This window comes from Lygodium microphyllum, chromosome 25, assembly GCF_053477565.2.
Source record: "Lygodium microphyllum isolate KBCC chromosome 25, Lygodium_microphyllum_v1.1.10, whole genome shotgun sequence".
NCBI lineage: Eukaryota > Viridiplantae > Streptophyta > Polypodiopsida > Schizaeales > Lygodiaceae > Lygodium > Lygodium microphyllum.
In genome coordinates this window covers 69,322,575-69,342,680 of record NC_141159.1, presented here as the reverse complement: position 1 = coordinate 69,342,680, position 20,106 = coordinate 69,322,575, and the positions used below count along the sequence as shown (strand labels likewise).

General features: G+C 43.2%; 1 protein-coding gene and 1 pseudogene across 5 annotated transcripts in view; both read left to right on the top strand.

Annotated features, from left to right (window-relative positions):
• LOC148014346 (uncharacterized) overlaps window positions 1-19,375 on the top strand; it is a 153,041-nt gene extending 133,666 nt beyond the window's left edge. For 2 of the 5 annotated variants that reach the window (XM_087667047.1, XM_087667048.1), the window contains 3 exons: window positions 16,122-16,264; window positions 16,557-16,592; window positions 17,642-19,374. In XM_087667047.1, coding sequence (XP_087523173.1) covers window positions 16,122-16,264; window positions 16,557-16,592; window positions 17,642-18,421 — 959 coding nt within the window. In that variant the 3' untranslated portion in view covers window positions 18,422-19,374. Of the gene's footprint in view, window positions 1-16,121; window positions 16,265-16,556; window positions 16,593-17,641 lie in introns of all 5 variants that reach the window. The other 3 variants (XM_087667044.1, XM_087667049.1, XM_087667046.1) reach the window with 3 other exon arrangements.
• Window positions 2,888-5,788, top strand: LOC148014347 (uncharacterized; annotated as a pseudogene).
• Window positions 19,376-20,106: the final 731 nt, after the last annotated feature.

Genomic DNA, 20,106 nt, shown 5'->3' with positions numbered 1-20,106 from the left:
TGAAGAAGTTAGGAAGAACCGTGTCGAAGAGCCGTCCAAAGTCCTCCACTAACTGGCGATACTCTACCACTAGTCTGAGGAAAAGTAAGGTGACTGGATGTCTAAGAAACCTTTTATGGAGCGCGAATGCCTCCATTGTGAAGCCACTATACCAGGGAACCATGTAAATGACTTCCTTCGGGGAGACATAGGGTCAGCTATCAACTAGGTCATGAGTTGCGTCCGCAGAGGTGAGTCGAACCATGAAGATCCCTTGACCCATGAGAACTGCCTCCGCGATCTGTGTTGTGCCAATGCGCAGCGTGGAGTGAAGCCAATCCCAAAGCTGGGCCATAGATGGGGAGTGTCCTACGACTTGACCAAAGATTGCTGTTTCTTTCAGCTCCAGCTCTGTGGCGGCATAGACGGCTAAGAGCTGTTCTTCAGAGAGGATGATGTGCAAGGTGTTTGACTAGGGGGCACTCGCAAAATGCACGGGTGTTTGACCAAAGGTTTCCATTTGCGCGTCCCTGCTAAGAACGTGCCAATCACGGGAGGAGCTAGGCGGGGGGATAATGCGCCACAGGGCAGCAGGCGGGGGAGAGCTGGCGCTATGGTGGGGCGAGGCAGGAGCGCGATGTGACAGGGGCAGAAGCTTTGCTACTTGTATGGAATAGAGGCAATGTAGGGGGTATGTGGTATTGTTATTTCTAGGGGAAACATAACCACACATTTGGGCTATCCTATTGGTGTGGATGTAGCTTTCGGCACATTGCTAGATTGGATGTCATCCTGTATTCATGATCGGTTCATGTACTGGAAGTCTCAAGGTTGGCCTCTTCATGTGTGACTTGAGGTTGCTCAATGCATTATGATCAGCATGATCTCGTATTTCTTGCCTCTTCTTCCTTGGACCAAGAAGTCTCTTTTGGAATCGGTTCAACCTATCCAATTCATGTTGTGGAAAAAGAAGGGGAATCGCTTGGGCGAAGTATGGATTTCGTAGCAGCATATTACTACTCCTAAAAGGATGGGGGCAGCAGCTTTGTTGGATACTAACTTGCATATGGCAGCCTTGAGGCTAGCACTTTTGTAGGCATTATGTACTGAGAGTCATCCCTGGTTAGATATCACAAAATTTTTCATAGAAAAGAGTGGAATCTCTCATGGTAGTACGGTTATTCATGCTTCTTGGTGGCATTTGCTTAATTTCACAAGAGCTATAAAGGTCTCTTAGTCTTTTCTCCTTTCTCATTTGATTGCCTCTTGGCAAGCAATGTTATGCTTTGCAGTTTGGCGCCCTCCTGATTCTCGTAAGGAGGAGAATTCGTTGCAAGGAGAAGTACTGGCTACTTCTAGGTTGCTGGATTGGTCTCATAAAGATTTGTAGAGAGATAAGTTTAATCGGATGGCTCGTTTGGGGTTGTAAATAGTCCTTGATGGTGTCATTCCTGGACAAGCTCGTCTTTATTCTTTTAGGCATATTCTCTAGCACTTTCGGGTACCTTGCGGTTATCATGACATTTGGTCGTCTATACAGAACATGCTTTTGAGGTTCTCCCCTTTGCCAGCATTACAACAGTCCTCTCCATGGCGTGATTGGAACGTTGTGATTCTTGATGATTTTGAGAAAAGGTCAACCATCCAGATTTATCATTAAATGATGGAGGCCAAGAGATGGGTCACGGAAAAGGCTAATAAGGTATGGCATACTCCGGATAGCAAAAAGAAGTGTCAAGAAAGATTCATCTAGCTTTGGAAGTCTAAGGTTCCGTATAAGGGTAAAGTGTTCATGTGGAGGCTACTAATTGGGGGTCTTCCAACTGGCGATGTGTTGCGAGCCTGCAAGACCTCTGCTAGTCGTTGTGTGTTTTGTACCACATGCGATGAAACATTGCTTTATCTTTTAGTCTCTTGCCCTGTTGCTAGACAAATTTGGAGTTTTGTTTCCTATGTGTCATCCACCGCAACTTAACACCGGATATCAGTACATACGTAGATTATGGGAAAGATGATTTCCTTGTCTTCTTTGCATTCAGATTATTCTTGCCTGTTCCATTTCGTTAGATGGACAACCCTGTGGCATATTTGACGTACTTGGAATGCCTTCATTTTTTATTTAGTATCAGGTATCCATGGTCATGTGGCCTGTGCAAGATTGTCCACATTTGACGGATGGGTCTACTTGTCCGACCCGTCCTGTCCCGTCCGCTGCGTCTAGACCCGTCCGACTACGCCCTGCCGTGACCTGTCCGGTTTCCTGTGACCCGCCGTGTGCTGACTGCGCCTCGTCGTGACCGTTATGCCGCACGCGAGTCTTGACTCCCGTATGCCTGGGCCTTGAGTAAACGGTCACTTTTTTGACGGTTTTTCTTATCTTTCTTACCTTTCTTTTCTTCTTTCTTTCTTAGCTTTCTTCTTTATGTTTCTTTTCTTTTCTTTCTCACCTTTCTCTTTCTTCTTTTCTTTCTTGAATCTTCTCTATTCTTTTTTTCTTTCTCTCTATTCTTTTCTTTCTCTCTTTCTTTTCTTTCTTTCTCACAAAGACTCAAGAGAAAAGATTAAAGATTAAAGTTTTAAACTAACAAGTTTAAAAACTCTCCCTCCTTTTCTCTCCCTCTCTTTCCTCTCTCTCTCTCTTCCCCCCCCGCCCCCCCCAAAGGCAAAGCCTAAATCCCAAAGCACTCTCCCTTTCTATAAAATCTCCCCTTCCCCACCATCTTATTCATCCTTTCAAGTTCTCCACCCCTCCTACTCCTCTCAAGCTCTCCATCCTTCCTACTCTCTCAAGCTCTCTCCTCGAGTCCTCCCTTAACCTCTCAACCCTTCCAACCTCCTCCTCCATCAAGCTATAGCCTCTCTATACTCCCTCAAGCTCTTTACTCTTTCCACTCCTTTCTTCAATCATCTCACCCTCCACCCGTGACCCTCTAGGCTCTCTCTATGCATCATCAATGGCACCCTCTCTCCATGAGGCTTTTCGCTTGCATTGTGCCTACTTCGAACGAGTGAAGGAGAAATCCAACACTTGCAAGTGGCAATGCAAGTATTACCCAAAGGTCCAAATCTCATCTGTCACTCGCCTTGTCATCCACCTTTGCAAATTAGGAGGGGAAGCCACACCATGCCTCAGTATTCCCGACGATGTCTATGAAGATTGTCGTCGGAAATACTTGCCATTGAAGTGACGCAAAGGCCTTTCAAGGGCAAGTGAGGAGGTGATCTCTCCCGATCATGAGGTCTCGAATGCGGAAGACGATTCCTCTCCAACTGTCTCGGTTTCCTCCGTTTGAGGGGCCTCTTCTATCCCATCTAGAAAAAGCCATTCGAGTGGTGCACCTATGCCCAAGAGACAAGCCACTCTTGCCCAAGCAACGTTGCAAGTTTCTCGTCTTCTTTCCTTTCTCAAGGAGAGACAAAGGCAAGCGGAAATAGAGATTGCACGCACTATAATTGAGCGCAAACTCTCTTTCCATATTCTCAAAGTGGATCGATGGAAGGGGATGGTGAAAGCCATTGTCGCCGTTGGTGCATGTGAGGGATGGTACGGTGTCACGTACAATGACATGCGTACCAAGAAACTCGATGAGGAGAGAGAGAGAGGATTGATAAGTCCCTTGAGCCCGTGCGTGCCGGTTGGGTGAAGTATGGATACTCTATCCTATACGATGGATAGAGTGACCGAAACAAAAAGGGGGATCATCAACATCCTCGTCTCTTGTCCACTTGACACATACTTCCTAGGAGCAGTGGATGCGGACACAAAGGGAAGGAGAACCATGGCCTCGTTCATGTATCGGCACATACGACAAGCTATCATTGAGGTAATACTTCTAAATCCATTATTTTGTAATCTCTTCTTTTAATCTCCCAAATTTATTCTAATTTCATCGTGTATAATCTTGTAGGTTGGGTCGCAAAATGTGGTGCAAGTTGTCACGGACAACGCCTCGAATTGTGTATTTATGGGGCGGAAACTTGAGGCTGAGTTTCCATCCATAATATGGACACCATGCGCTACGCATTGTCTAGATCTTCTTATGGAAGATATATGCAAATTGGAGTGGGTGGCGAGGATTGTCAACGATGCTTGCACAACCGTTGGCTTTGTCAACTCCAAGGTCCGAGTTCTCACGATATATCGCTCCTACTTGGACTTGGAGGTTAAGAAGCCCTTGAAGACTCAGAATGTGGCCATGTGGCTTATTCTCGAGCGTCTCTATGACGTTCGCAATAAGCTACAAAAAACGGTTATGTCAGATGAGTTTAAGGAATGGCTTGAAGGAGAGTCCACATCAAGCCAAGTGGAAGTAAATGCCGTTCAAAGGGTTTGCTTAAAGGATGAATTTTGGATGGATGTGAGGGGCATTATCATTGCCGTTACTCCCATCTATAAGGTGCTTCGCATGACGGATATGGAGGAGGCTACTATTGGCCTCCTCTATTATCTTATGGCAGATGCGATGAAGGAGATACAATCATCGACCATCTTGGATGGGGAGGTCTCTTCTTCATGGTATTGTTAAAAAAAAATAAAATGATTCATATTTCTTTTTAGTTTTAGAATCTATATTTCATATTGTCTCACACTTTCTTTTCAAATTTCACCTCTAAATCTTCTTCTCTAAGTCTTTATTATCTTACACCTATTGTAGTGATATCTTGGATACCACTCCCAAAAGAGATAACATTCTCTTTTTGACAAAGAAAAGATGGGAGTGGATGAAGCGACCCATACATGGGTTTGTGACACTCTTGCATCTTGCCTTCAAAAAACCCTCTCTCTTTATGGATGCTAATGTCCTTGTCGATTGTGATGCCTTTTTTCCAAAGGCTTTGGCGGAAGAGCACCATGGTGTCTTTCTTCAAGAGCTCATTAATTATAGCGATCAAAGGGGCACCGCTTTCGTATCTACCATTTGTTGGAAGTGAGAATCGTTAGTGAAGCCTCTTTTTTTGTGGGAGTCATTTGGCTATCAATTGCCTTACCTCCAAAGAGTGGCCTTACGCATTTTTGCACAGGTTTGAAAATCTATTCACTTTTTTTATTTAATTCTAGTTACTTTAAACTTACTTTTTCTTCAATGGTTTAGGATTGTTCGTCGGGTGCATGTGAGAGGAATTGGTCCGTCTATTTCCTTGTGCACACCAAAATTCGTAACAAGCTTAGCACACGACAATTGGAGCGACTCATTTATTGTCGTTTCAATTTACGCATGCTACGCAATATACATGAGATGTCTATGGCAAGATAGGTATCTTATATCTAATTTTTATGCTTTTTAGTTCATAACTTTATTCATAGATTGTGAAATATATTTAATTAAGTTTCATTTGTTTAATCTAAGTTCTTCATTCTTTAAATGTATAGATAAATGTGGATTCACTTAAGCTCTCCGCTAGTACACTTAAAAGTGTGATTCGCGAGAGAGACTTGGAGAAGAAGCAAATCTTTAGGGAGCTTTACTTGGAGCTCGAGGAGATAGACCGGCGGGTCTTTTGCACTTATGCACAACGTGTCCGTGTTGTTACTCGCCCTCGCGCCGGTAGCAGTGAAACTTCCACATCGGCATCCACATCGGCTGCCCATGATGCTTGCGGGTCCCTTAGATGCTACACGAGGCGTGGGAGTGGCTCGAGAAGTACTCCTAGTTCGGCCCAGAAGAACATACCTATCACTGCCTCTCACCTAGAGCTTAGAGAGTCCGAGTATGATGACGAGAGCAATGTCATTAGTGAGGGTGAGGGCTCCTCAAGTGGTGACGAGGATGCTTCCACCTTCGATGCCGAGAGTGATATGAGCACCTAAAGTAATCATGTATCTTGATTCGGATTGAGCCATGGATCATGGCTTTTATCTCAATCCATTTTTATACGCTTTTTGTATGAGATCGCACATCTGGCTCATAATAAAGTTGTTGGTTTCATTATTCATGCTACATAGTACACTCTCGAGTCTTGTTTCAACTCTCTTTTGCACTTTTGACTTGAATCTCTAAGTTTTATGTTTTAATTTGTAAGTCCAAACATTAAGCATAGAATTAATATTATATGTATTTTTTTTTCATCGGACGTAGGTTCAAGATTTGTTAGTCCAATTAGTACCGTACTAGCATCAGACTGTACTAATCGAACGTCATCGGACGTGACAACCATGGGCCCGTGTTCATGGTTTAGTATTATGTAGATCTCCTCTATGGTGTCCACTGATCTGATTCTTCCTAACATTGCTACTCCCTGGCTGGATATTGTTCACTCCACTCCAACTATCCTTTCTGAGTGACATTTCTGAGTTAGAGTTGTGATAGACTTTTAGTTGTGTTTGTGTTTTTTCTTTGCTGACCTAATGGTCTAATACATAATCATGAAGCTTTTTCTGACGCAGGAATTGAGGAGGTTCTGGAGGCAACGGTGGATCCAAAAATGGTCCTGCGCTCTTTTTCAGTGTTTTATGACCGTGCAGTTATACTCTTCTTCACTGGCAGGATCCCAGTGCTTTCCCATATTCGCCAGTGGTTGCACCATTTACTGCAAGGGGAGTGTGTTGAGGAGATTTTTGTTGGACCTCGAGGCTTCTATGAGGTTCTGCTGAACGCGGACAAGTATCGGACTGAGCTCCTGTCCAAACTACCATTATTCTTTGATCGCCGCTTGGTTCATGTCGTGCCATGGCGCCCTATGGCAAACTTTCAGCGCCTGCTTCAACGTGAATGCCCGGTGTGGGTTGAGGTGGAAAATTGCCCGGCTGTTTATTGGCCATTGTTAAAGGATGCCATGGCCGTTGTGGGAACGGTCCTGGTCCCCCCAAGCCTAAGGGCAATGAATAGAAACTGTTTGTGTATGTTATGGGACACTACTAGGAAGAGGCCTGCGTGGCTGTGCCTTAATTGCTTTGGCATGCATCCTTTACATTTTCGCTTGAAATGGGGTATCTTTGCGGAACACTGCTTTTCGTGTGGTAAATTGGGACACTTTATGGCCGAATGCCCAGAGAGGCAACCGTCTTCCGATAATGTGCATGTTGTGCCGCCCAGGGATGACATGGTGCTTGATGCTCCCTCACAGGAGGAAACCCAACCATCCAGTGTTTTGGATAAAGGTAAACAACAGGTTTTGGGTTTGGATTCTCGCAACAATGAATGGATAGAGGCACGTCCCAAAAAAGGTAAGAAGTTGGATGCTGCTTTGCCGGATTCTGGGCCTGCTGTGTCACAGGATTCAATGTGCATGTATATGCGCAGGAAAGAAATGTCCTCTTCACAGCATGTTGCGCGTACTATGGCTCCTTCTGCTCCCCGTTATCAGTCTACGAGGAAAGTATATACAGACGGGCCGAAGGGCCCGCCTGCTAAGTTGGCATTTGATTCTAAAGGCAATGTGATTACACCTTGGGATCGTCATTATCCCCGCGCCACCCCTAAGACAGTGGATATCCCATCTACTTCTAAAGCTGGCCGGCCGAATTCTTTTGCAGTCTTAGCTGATTTTCTAGATGATGGTGTCCTTGACATTTTAGCAGACAAGGTAAAATCGAGACAAGCGGTGCCTCCTTCCTGATTTTTCTTTTTTCAGATATATGAAGATAGCCACGTGGAATGTGTGAGGCATTTGTTCTCGCCATAAGCAACATGCCATGTGGACTGTCTTGCATGAGAATCAGTGGGATGCCTTGTGTGCGGTGGAGCACAAGAGTCACGATGATGCAGGAAAAGTGGTGGATTGCCATGGTTTTCGCTTATTTTATGCAAGGACACATGCTGTGCATTATTCTGGAGTGCTTATGATTGTCCATGAGAAATATCAGCCTTTTCTTATTAAAAATGATGTGCAGGGCCGCTTTGTGGTAATTGAAATTTTATTTGAAGGAGAGATCTTATGGTTGCTGGGTCTCTATGCTCCGAATGACCCTTTATCTCGCCGGGATCTTTGGAAGACTTTGCAGAGCTCCATGTCACTTGGCAGAAGGGGTTTCGAGATGGGAGATTTCAATATGTGTGTTGACTCTTCCCAGTCCACTTTCGGGCATTCGGTGATGGATGCTCCGAAAAGTCGGGCGTGGAATGCCTTTGCTCTTGCGGCTCTTAAGCAAGATCTATGGTCTTGGTTACATCCGTCCTCTCCAGGGTTTACTTTTCATTCAACGCAGTATGCATCTACATGGTCGCGGTTGGACCGAATGTACATCATGCAGGATGATGACTTTCTTCCTGAGATGCTGGAAATGAAAGTATTGCAGCAATATGCCTTGTCCGACCATTTCCCTCTCCAACTTGAGATACTGGCACAACCTATTGCACCTTTTATGCAGTTGTTGGATAGACTCCCTTTACGTTTCAACTCTTCTTATTTGAAGCATTCAATCTTTCAGGGCTATATGCAGCAATTGATTGAGAGATTTTTATTGGACTTTGCCTCTGAGGGCATAGTTTCTTTTGAACGACTGGTCTCTAATGTGCAACGGGTCGCTCACCAGTATGGGATACATCATGCCTCTCTTTGTCGGCGGCGTCGCCATGCAGCGGAAGGCTTACTGGCTTTGGTTCGTTCGCTTCTGGTGGATACCCCAGATGATGATTTTCTATTATCACTAGCGCAGCCAGACTCATAAGTTCTTTCGCGCCTTGCATGCTTCTCCTGCTCGAGAAAATATGACCAGACTTCAGGATTCAGAAGGTCGCATGGTTACTGATCCGCACACCATTGTCGATATGTGCAGGAATTATTTTCGGGATCTTCTTGGTTCTTCTTCGTCGCCTTCTGACCAGGCTACATATGCACGTTCAGTTTTCTATGATCTGGTCCGCCATCAGGTTCCACTTGATATGCGAGCTACCTTGGAGGTAGATATTTGTGAGGAGAAGGTTATGGATGTTTTGTTACATCTGCCCAAGGATAAAAGCCCTGGCTGGGATGGCCTCACCAATGAATTCTTTGAGTGCTCGGCTACGCAACTGGTGAAGCCATTGGTGGCTATGTTTCAGCAGGTCTGGGAAACAAGGGTCATGCCTTCCTCATGGAAAGAAGGCATTATCAAATTGCTTCCAAAGGTTCCTTCGCCGTCAATGTTGCAACAATGGAGACCAATTTCATTGATGGGCTCGATGTATAAAATCTTTTCCAAATTCCTGGCGAATAGGCTCCACAAGCACCTTCCAGCTATTGTGCATCCTCTTCAATATGGTTTCATTAAGGGACGCAACATTCTGGATAATATCTTAAATGTGCAAATGGCCATTGACTATGCAAGGCACTCTAGCCAGGAAGTGGTATTGATTCAGTTGGATCTGGAAAAGGCCTTTGACTATTTAGATTGGTCTTTCATTGCTGAACTTATGTCCGCTATGGGTTTTGGGCGCGGATGTCCCGATTGATCTACACCATTAGTGCTGAGGCTTCTTCGCATGTTATGCTCAATGGTGGGGTTATAGAGCCATTTGTCCTTGCATGCGCAGTGAGACAGGGTTGCCCTTTGAGTCCTCTCTTCTTTGCCCTGGCGACTCACCCGGTTCTTTCAATGTTATCTTCAATGGCAACTTCTGATCAGCTGGCCGGTTTGTCTCTTCCTTTGGGGCAGCACTTTATTAGCCAATCTTTGGCTGATGATAGCTTTATGATTTTGCGTGCAGACAAGGACAACATTCGCAAGGCATTAGATGTTTGGACACTCTTTGGTCATGCTTCGGGTCTTCGCATCAATGCCTTCAAATCAGCCATCTCAGCTGCACGGAGTCGGATTTACAGTCATTGGGTTGGCAGGGTCAGGTTGTTCCCCGTGGCTCCATTGTCAGGCATCTTGGGTACCCGTTGGGTGTTGATGTTCGGCCAAAGCAGCTACTGGAGTGGATTTCACAGAAACTGGCAACTAAGTTTATGTATTGGAAGTCGCAAGCGTGGCCCTTTCATGTCCGCCTCAAAGTGGCGCAAACAATTATGCTGCCAATGCTCACATATTTCTTGCCATTGTTACCCTGGACTCCTACTACTTTGAAGGCTCTCACACGTCCTATTCGTTTCATGTTATGGAAGAAGGATTCCTTGCATGTAGGTATTTCACGGATTTCGTGGTCACATACATGTACCCCCAAACGCTTGGGTGGTGGGGCTATTTTGGATGCTGAAACTCATATGCTGGCCCTTCGTTGGTCACTTTTTCGCGCTATGTGCGTGGATCATCACCCGTGGACCATTATAGCCCGTTATTTTTTGGAGGACAGCTGGCTTCGACATGGCAATACACAAATTCGGGGCTCCTGGTGGCATGTTCTTAATGCAGACTCTTGGTTTTCCAGCCCCGCCTCCTCTCTATTATTACATTTGGTCGGCTCCTGGAAAGCGGTGCTCCAAAAGGCGAGCTGGCATCCAGCGGAGGACCGCTTGCATGCTAACTCCTCTCAATTGGAATTGTTGGCAGTCTCAAGATTACTTTCGTGGGAAGACAAACATGAGCTTCGACCAAAATTTAACCGCATGGCCCGTCCGGGGGTGACTTCTGTTGCAGATGCCACCCTTGCCAGTCGTAATGTCTTTGCATCGTTTCGTACGGCCAGGAGACTTTTTAGAATCTCGCGTGGCTACCATGACTTATGGGAGCAGCTTTTGCTGGTACTTCAGGCCAGGCAACCTTTTCCTGCCCTTGCGATGGATCGTCCTTGGCAGGACTGGGACCTTGCAGGCCGCTTGAGTCTGGAAAAGGCCTCTGCTAATCAGGTGTATCATCTTCTGATGAAAGATCATCAATGGCTGGCTGCTAAAGCTAATTCTGTATGGGGTTTGCGGAAATCTCAGTCATGGTGGAAGGCAACGGTGATGGAGGGCTGGTTGAATAAGACACTGTTTAAATGCAAGGTCTTTCTTTGGCGGGTGATGATTGGTGGTCTTCCTCTTGCCTCGGCCCTCTCCAAGCGTCGAATCTTGAATGGAAATTGTTTCTTTTGTACCACTACTGTGGAATCGGCCCGGCATCGATTTATTTCTTGCCCGCTGGCCAAGAGGATTTGGTCGCTCTTGCCACAGGTTTGGCGTACAGTGGTGGGGTCCTCGCTCACCCCATTCTATTGGGTTTTTGTGCGACCAAAATGCCCCACACCGCCACAGTTGCATATGAAGATCTTGTTTCACTTCTTCAGATTTTGGGGATGCACAATTGGACCACTCGGAATGCCTTTCTTTTTGATTCCGCCTCTAATGTACCGAAACACATTGCCCGGCTTAAAGGTCTCTTGCATTGGCAGATAGATCTCATTCGACACTCGGACTTGCTTCCTCGGGAGGGCTTGCTTACCTGGCATATGGCAATTTCCTCTGCGTCTTTGCCATCGCTTGTGTAACTTTTGTGTGGCTTAGTACTGGGATCTTACACGTCGGCTTAGAGCCCTCGTGTATCTTGTAATCATGAAAACTTGTACTCTTTTTTTGTAATTAATACAATTACCTTTTACGGAAAAAAAAAGAGAGAGAGCACTCTAGCAAGTGTACACATACTAAAGAAGGAGATTGATAATAATAGGTGTGATATCAAAGTACAAAAACTAGGGCCTCATTATATAGGCTCAAGGTTTCCCCCAAACTTTTGACCTTCATTTAATGTTGGGAAGTGTAAAAGGTATTCACACGTTTAACAGAGACATACACACACGTAAGGTATGCTCGCACATGGGGGAAAATAACTAACAACCACTCCTCACAGTCACAAAGAGTGTATCTAAGATCCCTTCTTGTGAGGATTTTGTAGCAAGTTGGTATAGCTAGACATTGGGGAATGGGCATGTAGAGATCCATTTGTAGAGACACCTAGGGATGTTCAAACCCATGAAATGCACAAAGCTAACAATTTCTCTAGTTTTTCCATAAGAAAGAAGATTGTACCACTCGAGATTCATGGTGGGTGAGGATGGGATGGTTGCATGGTAGTATGGTAGAACTTAGAAGTGTAGCCATGGCGAAAGGTGATTGGGCCTATGGGGTAGTAGGGTCTTCAACCTTGAGTGCCATTTGAAGATTAGTTCGTTTAATTTGTGCTTAGCCTTGGTTCTATTGCTTTCTTCTTTTGTTTTGTAAGGCAGCGTGCTTGTGCCCATTGCAAGTATTGGAGCGTGTAGCTACTCTCTTACATAGATGATGGGTGAGTGAGGTCTCTTGACACTTGTCATTGCACTTATTTCGTGTACTAGTTGGTTAGGGGGTTCTTGCATGTTGGAAGGCATTGGTATAGTATGGTTGTAGGGATGCTAGTAGCTATATAGTAAGCTCCTCCAGTAGAATCATGGTTGTAAGAACTGTTAGAATTTACCAATTCTATGGACAATGTCCAATGTTTAAGTGTGTAGTGTGGACACAACTAAGTTAATAAGTTATGTCACTACTTCTAGAGTTAGTTTAACTCCAGTTGAGTTAGGGATAGGTCTAGCTTACTTAAGACCTATTGTACTTTTATTCTATCATTCTAGTAGTTGCAACTTTTGAGTGTGGACTTGCTGCCCACTCTTGCTCATTATCTTGTGTTCACTCTCTCACTCACTCTCACTCTTTGTCCTTGTCCATTTCCCACAGTTGGTATCAGGGCTAGACACATGGGTTCTTTCTCACCACTGCTCAACTGATGCCACCTACGCAAAGTCCACTTTGTTGGCAAAGGAAGAGGAGCTACTGTTTTGGGAAAAAATCCTCTGGTTTGGAGTAGCTGTGCTGCTATTTCAGCCTGCATGAAGTTCCATATGTAGTCTTGCATGCAACCTTGCACATGCAGGCTCTCTCTGCCCTACTCACCATTTTCTCAAACTTCCCTACTATTTTCTATGGATTTGGAAAAAAATGCAGAAACCTTAATTATTGAGTTCAGGGTTGTTTGAAAATTGTGCATGTCCTCATGCGTCTTGCTCATCTCATGCCTAATTTCAAACAAATTTTCAATTTCTCACTCGTTGCCAAGACATTTTGGGGTTTTGATCACCTTGCCTAATTTTTGAAATTTCTCAAAATTTGGGGCTTTTGCAGGATTTGAGCTCCAATGTGTGACTCTCCACCAAGATTGCCGGCATTGTGCAATTTCTTCGACATTTGTGTGGGAAATTTGGGGTTTTTTTGACTTTTGGTTGTGGCACGCATCTTGAGATGAAGTCTAGTTGTTGCTTGCTGTTTGCATGTATCCCGAGGCAACATTTCATTCAATTTCAGGCTGTAGGTTTAAGATTTGTTCAATTTCTTAAAATTTCTTTAAAGAAAAGTGGGGCCTTTGTTTGGCATGCATCCAAATGCAGCAAACACGTAGAATGACAACATTCAATTAATATTTGGACTAGATTTAGTAGTGAAATTGCTGAGATTGACTTTTTAGGCACATGGTTCGAGGTACAATATTGTGTTGCTGTTCTTTCTCTTTACCTAGATGCCTTTTAGTTAGAGCCGACTTTAGTTCGGACTCTGTTAGGTTCAACAGAGCAAGAGTACAGAGTATTGCCTGATACTCAAGGGGGAGGTAGCACTTCCACTCCTCCAGTTATGGACAGCTCTCGTATGTAGTGGATCTCCGATGTATTCAACATGCATCCAAGGTATTGTGCTGACAGTTTGTTTGCCAGGAGGACACTACTTAGTATACTAGTCAATGTGAGATGTATGCGAATGAGTATGAGTTTCACCCAGGCACTGGAACTATACTTTTACATCAGCTTATGATCAATTTGGCATGAATTTTGCCTAAAATTTGAGACAAAAATTTTGATAAGTTTTAGCTCAGTTTTTGATTAGCTTGAGAACCATTTATGGCCACTTTTGGGATCAGTTTTTTTATCAGTTTTTGCATTGATTGCTAATTAGTTTGTGCAATGAGTTTGTGATCAATTTGGGGTCACATTTGGCAATGCACCGCAATTCATGACCAAGCAGCAAGGATGGAGTTAGGGACTAGTCTAACTCATCAATCGGTCTTTCAAAATGAAGGCTTAACTACAGTTTACCATTACAGCTTGCACACTTCGGCAATCTATACAGGCAGGCCACATAGTGAAGAGATATGTGATGTTGCAATTTATAGCCAAGCTATTGGCTGTCTTATCTACCTTTGCAACACACGTTGTGACATATAGTTTGCAGTATCCCAAGTGAGCAAGTTTATGTATAGCCCATAGACAATACATTGGCAAGTTGTTAAGCGGATCTTCATATATTTGCAAGGTACTCATTTATATGCATTATTATTTTTTGGGGGGGTGTTTGCCGGGGGGTGGGGAGACTTGCACCTATGAGCTTACAATGATTTAGATGGGTTGGTGATTCAGACACTAGGCACTCTACTAGTGGGCATTGTTTCTTTCTGGGCAGCTCATGCATTTTGTGGCTAAGTAAGAAACAATCTATAGTGGCTATCTTGTCTTGTGAGGTAGAGTGTAGAACAACCCTTCATAGCAACAATGAGATAGGTATGGTTGTGTAGATTGTTTGTTGATCTAAAGATTTCATTGGAGGGTCCTATATCCATTCTTTTTGACAATTAAGAGTGGTATTGCAATGGCACAGAATCTTGTGTTTCATGCTCGTTCTAAACACATTGAGGCACATTACCATTATGTTAGGGAGATGCTATGTAGGAGGGATCAACTTGATGTATGTTCCTATAGAGGCTAAAGCTGACTTTTAGCCAAAGCACTACCTCGTGAGAAGTTTGAGGCTTTTTGAAAGTTTTTGAACTCGCTACCCTTTGGTGATTGATCTTCCTATACTTTCATCACATTGACACTATAGGGGGGTGTTAGAATTTACCAACTCTATGGGCAATGCCCAATGTTTTAGTGTGGTGTGGACACAACTATGCTAATAAGTTCTGTTACTACTTCTAGAGTTAGTTTAACTCCAGCTGAGTTAGGGATATGTCTAACTTACTTAAGACCTTTTGTACTTTCATACTATCATTCTAGTAGTTGCATCTTTGGAGTGTGGAACTGCTGCCCACTCTTGCTCATTGTATTGTGTTCACTTTCTCTCTCACTCTCTCTCTTCCTCCATTTCCAACAAGGGTCAAGGTGAAAAGTTGGTGTAGTATACTTGGTGGTGGAAATCTCCTTGGTTAAGTGGTATCTTGATTCAGCCTGATGGATGGCTGAGTGGTATATGGCATGTCATAGAGAAGGCTTTGTATGCATTGTCAACTGCTTTTGAGATAGTGCGAGAGGAGATAGTGAAGTCCAACGAGGATGTATTAGGATGGAAACCCCATATCAGGTAGTTGACTGCTGTCAATGTGTCCAAAAGGAAAGCAAGTATAGAAGCTGGAGTTGATCCACCACACTAGTCCATCATAAATCACCAGTCCATGTCCTCCAGCAAATGTTAGAAAGTGCTGTCCATTCTATAGCAGCACCTCCTACATCAATCTCTTTGTACTTGGGATCTTTTGTGTGTATTGGTAGTGTGACCATTGAACTCTCCAGCTAGTAGAATACCTCCTAGGTTGGAAAGCTTTAGAATATCTGCTCAGAGTGGCATGTATGAGAGTCTCTGTGAGTGGCATTTTGGTGACTGGTGTGGAGCAGAGTGCTAAGCTGGTGCCTTGGCGCTGTTCTATCCTGGCTCTGACCCTTTTAAACTCTATTTTACCTTATTGCTTGGATCACCTCTGGCTCCATGTAGAGATGGCCAACAGTGAGTATCTCAGCTTCTTTCCCTGTGGAGTGAAATAAATGTAGTGTCTCACTTGTGCTTTTAGGTCTAGCTGTGTTGAGGAATTGAGTGTTGAGAAACTCTCTATTCGCTGTGCTTCTGTATTCCTGACAGAGGCATACATGTGGGTATATTGACACACAGAAGACAGTTTTCCTCAATGTAGATGCTGCACACATGGACCATAAAATCCTGGTGGAAAGGGTGATGCAGTTTTGGATATTATGCATGCAAAACACGAGACAAGGAAAACATATGTGGCCAAAATGAATTTGTAATGCCTTTAAAGGTTCACTTTCTTCGAGCCTGCAATCTTGTTGCTCAACTATTCAAACCTCTGGGAAATGCTGCACTCTTGTTGTTCAACTATTCAAACTTCTGGGGAAGTGCTTTCACTATCCTTATCTTTTTAGCACAAGTAGTATTGTGTCCTTCACATTTGCAAATGCTTTGCTTTATGCTTAACATGTTCAATGCTCTGTTGGCAGGAGTTTTACAGGGTGCTACAACCATAGCTGAGGAACTTCAGGAACAGCAAAATGTTCTGTCACATTGTATTGAGCAACTAGAGATGAGTCAGATGGCCCGAGCTTCACTTGCGTCTCAGCTAAAGGAAGCATTAAGGGAACAGGTGATATGTCATTTGAAAGTGTATTTACTGTCTGAGTTGACTATTCTATAGTAGAAAGACAAGGACTGCTAATGGCTTACCACTTCTTTTTTAGTCTGTGGTGATGCCAGAAGCATATATTCTTAAGTTGGCCTACAAAAGCAACACTTATCTATTTCCAAGAAAATAAAATTCTATTAAAGCTGCAGAAGCTACACTAATGTCTGTATGTTAATAAGGTGGGGAAATTGTAAAATGTACCTACTGTGTGTTTGTCATGTAACATTGTCTAAACACATATTGACTCATACAGGAACTCAAGCTGGAATCGATACAAATACAGCTCCAGGTATGTGTTCTCTGGATTTAAGACTGAAGAAGAAAGTTTGGTTAATTGGTGCTGGAACAGTACTGATAATGGAAACATCTTTGTACAATGTGAACCAGTAGGTCAACTGGACATAGCTGCATGTTAGGTTGCTAGTTTATGCTAAAAAAGAGTAACATACATCATTGAATATTCACATAGTTTCACACAACAAAATCATTGTGAATGTAGCTTGTAGGTGTGAACTTGTGGCTTCCTGGTTGTGGGTTGAAACCTTGATAACCTGGGTATATCTGTGTGTGAATCCCTGATTTCCATGAAAATTTGACCTATAAATGCCATGTAGGCCAATTCTAAACCTGATTGGTATTCTATTATGTTTTTCCAAGCTAATTTGATTCTGCTCCCTATCATTTACTTCACTATATTTGGATGAGATCAGTTTCATCCTGTGTACCCCTCGAAAGCAAAAGCTTGTGTGTGCAATGCTTTTTAGGTCATCCTTGGTATCTATTGTAAAGTTAAAAGGATTCTTGTTACAGAAATGAATGCATAGCCTTACCATTAACGTTCATGCAAAGACAACATTGAGATCCCTTTTTCTCTCTGCAATGCAGTGGTCAAGATCTAGTTTTGCTTATGCTCCAGTTTTTCTGTACCTCTTATCCTGAAGGTTCACATATTTCAAGCCTGCACTTTCTTCTCATATGTAGGCTTCATTGACACCGACTCTAACCTTGTTGCAGTGGAGGTGACTTATATGCAGCTCCTGCTAGTTTAGTTTACATTTTACCACTTTGGTGACTTGTATGCACCCCTTGTTAGTTTAGTCTACATCCTACCACTTTCCAGGCCAATTCGCATTTACCTTGCTGCATGTACTGTGAATCTTGTATCCATTTTGAATCTTATGTGCTTAGTCATATCAATTTTGTGTAAGGACCAAGAGAAACTTCAACTTGTAACAAAAGAGTCGTTAATGCAGATTGAATCTTATGTGCTTAGTCATATCAATTTTGTGTAAGGACCAAGAGAAACTTCAACTTGTAACAAAAGAGTTGTTAATGCAGATTGCTCAAGGAAAGGCAGAGCATTCAGTAAATTTGAAGAAGCAAGTTTCAGCAGTTGAACTTGCTCAACAGGGCCAGCGAGAAAGTGGTCCAGATGTGCTTAGAGAGTCCCCTACTAACCAGCAACAGGTTCTCTTTACTGAAGGTAAGCTTTCATGGCCTCATGTATCTGCCAGTGAGATCATGGCCCCCATCATGGAGGAATCCAAAAAACCCAAGACAGCTGCCACGATTGCTGCAGAAGTTGCTGCAAAACTGGCAGCTTCAACATCTTCAGTTCAAGTATTACAGTCTGTACTATCGTCATTGGCTGCTGAGGAAGCATCCAAGCTGAGGACTGCCATTTCACCTCTAGATGGTGCATTTCCGCAAGATAAGAGGCAAAGGGTGGATTTGCAGATTGATCATATTCAAAATGCAGAGGCAATTACTACTATGACTCCAAACAGTCAGCATCTCCCAACTTTACAAACCTCAACTTTTGCATCGCAACAGCAACCTATGGAGCAACAGCTACCTCCTCCACCTCCACTTCCTCCTCTGCAGCCTCAATACATGTCCATATCTGGGAATGCTGACATGCAAACTTTTGGGCTGGCAGGCAACCCTTCGCTACCACACCCACCTGCACCTATGCAAGGTCATGCAGTGCGGGGAGTACCACATATGGGTATGCATCCTCAAAACTTCAATCATGGACCGTATCAGACACTACAACCACCAACCATGCGTTTTTATAATCAGCCTCCGTTGCCTACTCCCAATATCCCACGACAATAAAGAGTTGGTCCATTGTACCTTCCCAGAGTTTAGAACTCTGTAATAAGAACGATTTAAGCCAATCTCTACCAGGTGAATGAATCAATATGATAGTCTGCAGTTTGAGTAATGAGCAGTATTTTGGGACCAATGAAAGACATGTACAAGTCCAGATAACCATCCACAATTCTGATTGGCATCCTTTATGCCACTTGCTACATTCTTTGCATGGAGATATTTTGGTACCAAACATCTTGTTTGAGACTACAGAGGTCCCAAATTTATGTCCTTTTTTAGGTGGCTGCAGATCATAAGCTAACAACGCACCTGGTGCCAATTCACAATAAACAGCTGTCTGAAACAGTTGATAGAGAGTAGCAATACTCCAAGACAAGGATAGTGATGAACTTAACAAAGCCGCAATTTACCTTGTTAAAAAATGTACCATATGGCTTTTCGGATGTTAGTTGCCTGGGGTCATGCACTGATCTTTAATGGCTTTGTGGATTCGTGTGTTTGTCCCTGTTTGTAGCATACAGTCTATTCAGGTGAACACATTTGTGTGTTTCTCTTTTAGTATCAGCACATGCAGTCTCGTTTCTGAGAGATCTATAGATCTTGCGAGCCTGGATTCTTTGTTCTAGAAAACAAGTATTACTGCTGCATAATGTATGCTTGATATACTCAGTGCTTCTACAATTCAAAATGTGAGATGGTATTGTGCTTGACATCGGATGCTCAGTCTTCTTGAATGTCACACAATTTTTGTTGAAATTTTCACCCTTGTGAAACAAAAGAAAACAATGGCTTCAGGGGTTTCATAGCCTACCATGGATTCCTAATGGGAGAGCTCTAGACATGAATTTTAACCGGGAGTCAATACTAGTTTTCTTACACAACGGTCAATATGAACATGACCTGAAATATGCAAAAGCTACTTGCTATCAAGTTTAGTACTCCTCCAAAGGGTTTTTATCAAGAAAATTATTCAGCTTAAGTAAGCTGAATTAGGAACTTCTTGACTCATTTCCTCAAGTTCAAATGGTTGTGGCTCATTTTCATTCAAATAAAATAATGCTTATTCCAATGTATGATCTGTGATACAAAGAGCAAATTGAAGATATTAATAGGAGATTCCAAAACACTATTGTTGGAACAATGACTACCTAGCAATCAGGTGTGTACTACATTTGATTTTCATGTCACAAGCAAACCTTGGGATATTGTGAGAGCTTGGGATGGGCAATTTGGAGACGGGACAAACTGCTATTATGTTGTGTGAATATATACATACATACATACACAAGACACATGCATATGCACATGCACAAATATGTGTGCATGCTGGAGTGTATTTTTGGGCATTCGTGTGCATTGATTACACTATGTCAATTGGTGCTTCAAAAAATGAGAAATCAATTTTTTATACATATCCATCTACATGAGGAAGAGTAGTGAGTAGACCTTGAAATTAGGGTATAGTACACCTGTATTGTCGCTTATTAGAAGATCTCCAAACCTCTTACCAAACTTGACACAATCCGATGTGGCACATATCCTAAAAATCTAAAGAGAAATCCCCAAAATTGCAAAAGAAGATTATGTTTACAAATCGACAATTTGCTTCTCTTTGTGTGTGTGTGTGTGTGTGTGTGTGTGAGAGAGAGAGAGAGAGAGGCACATGCCATTTCTAAAAAACATTGGTG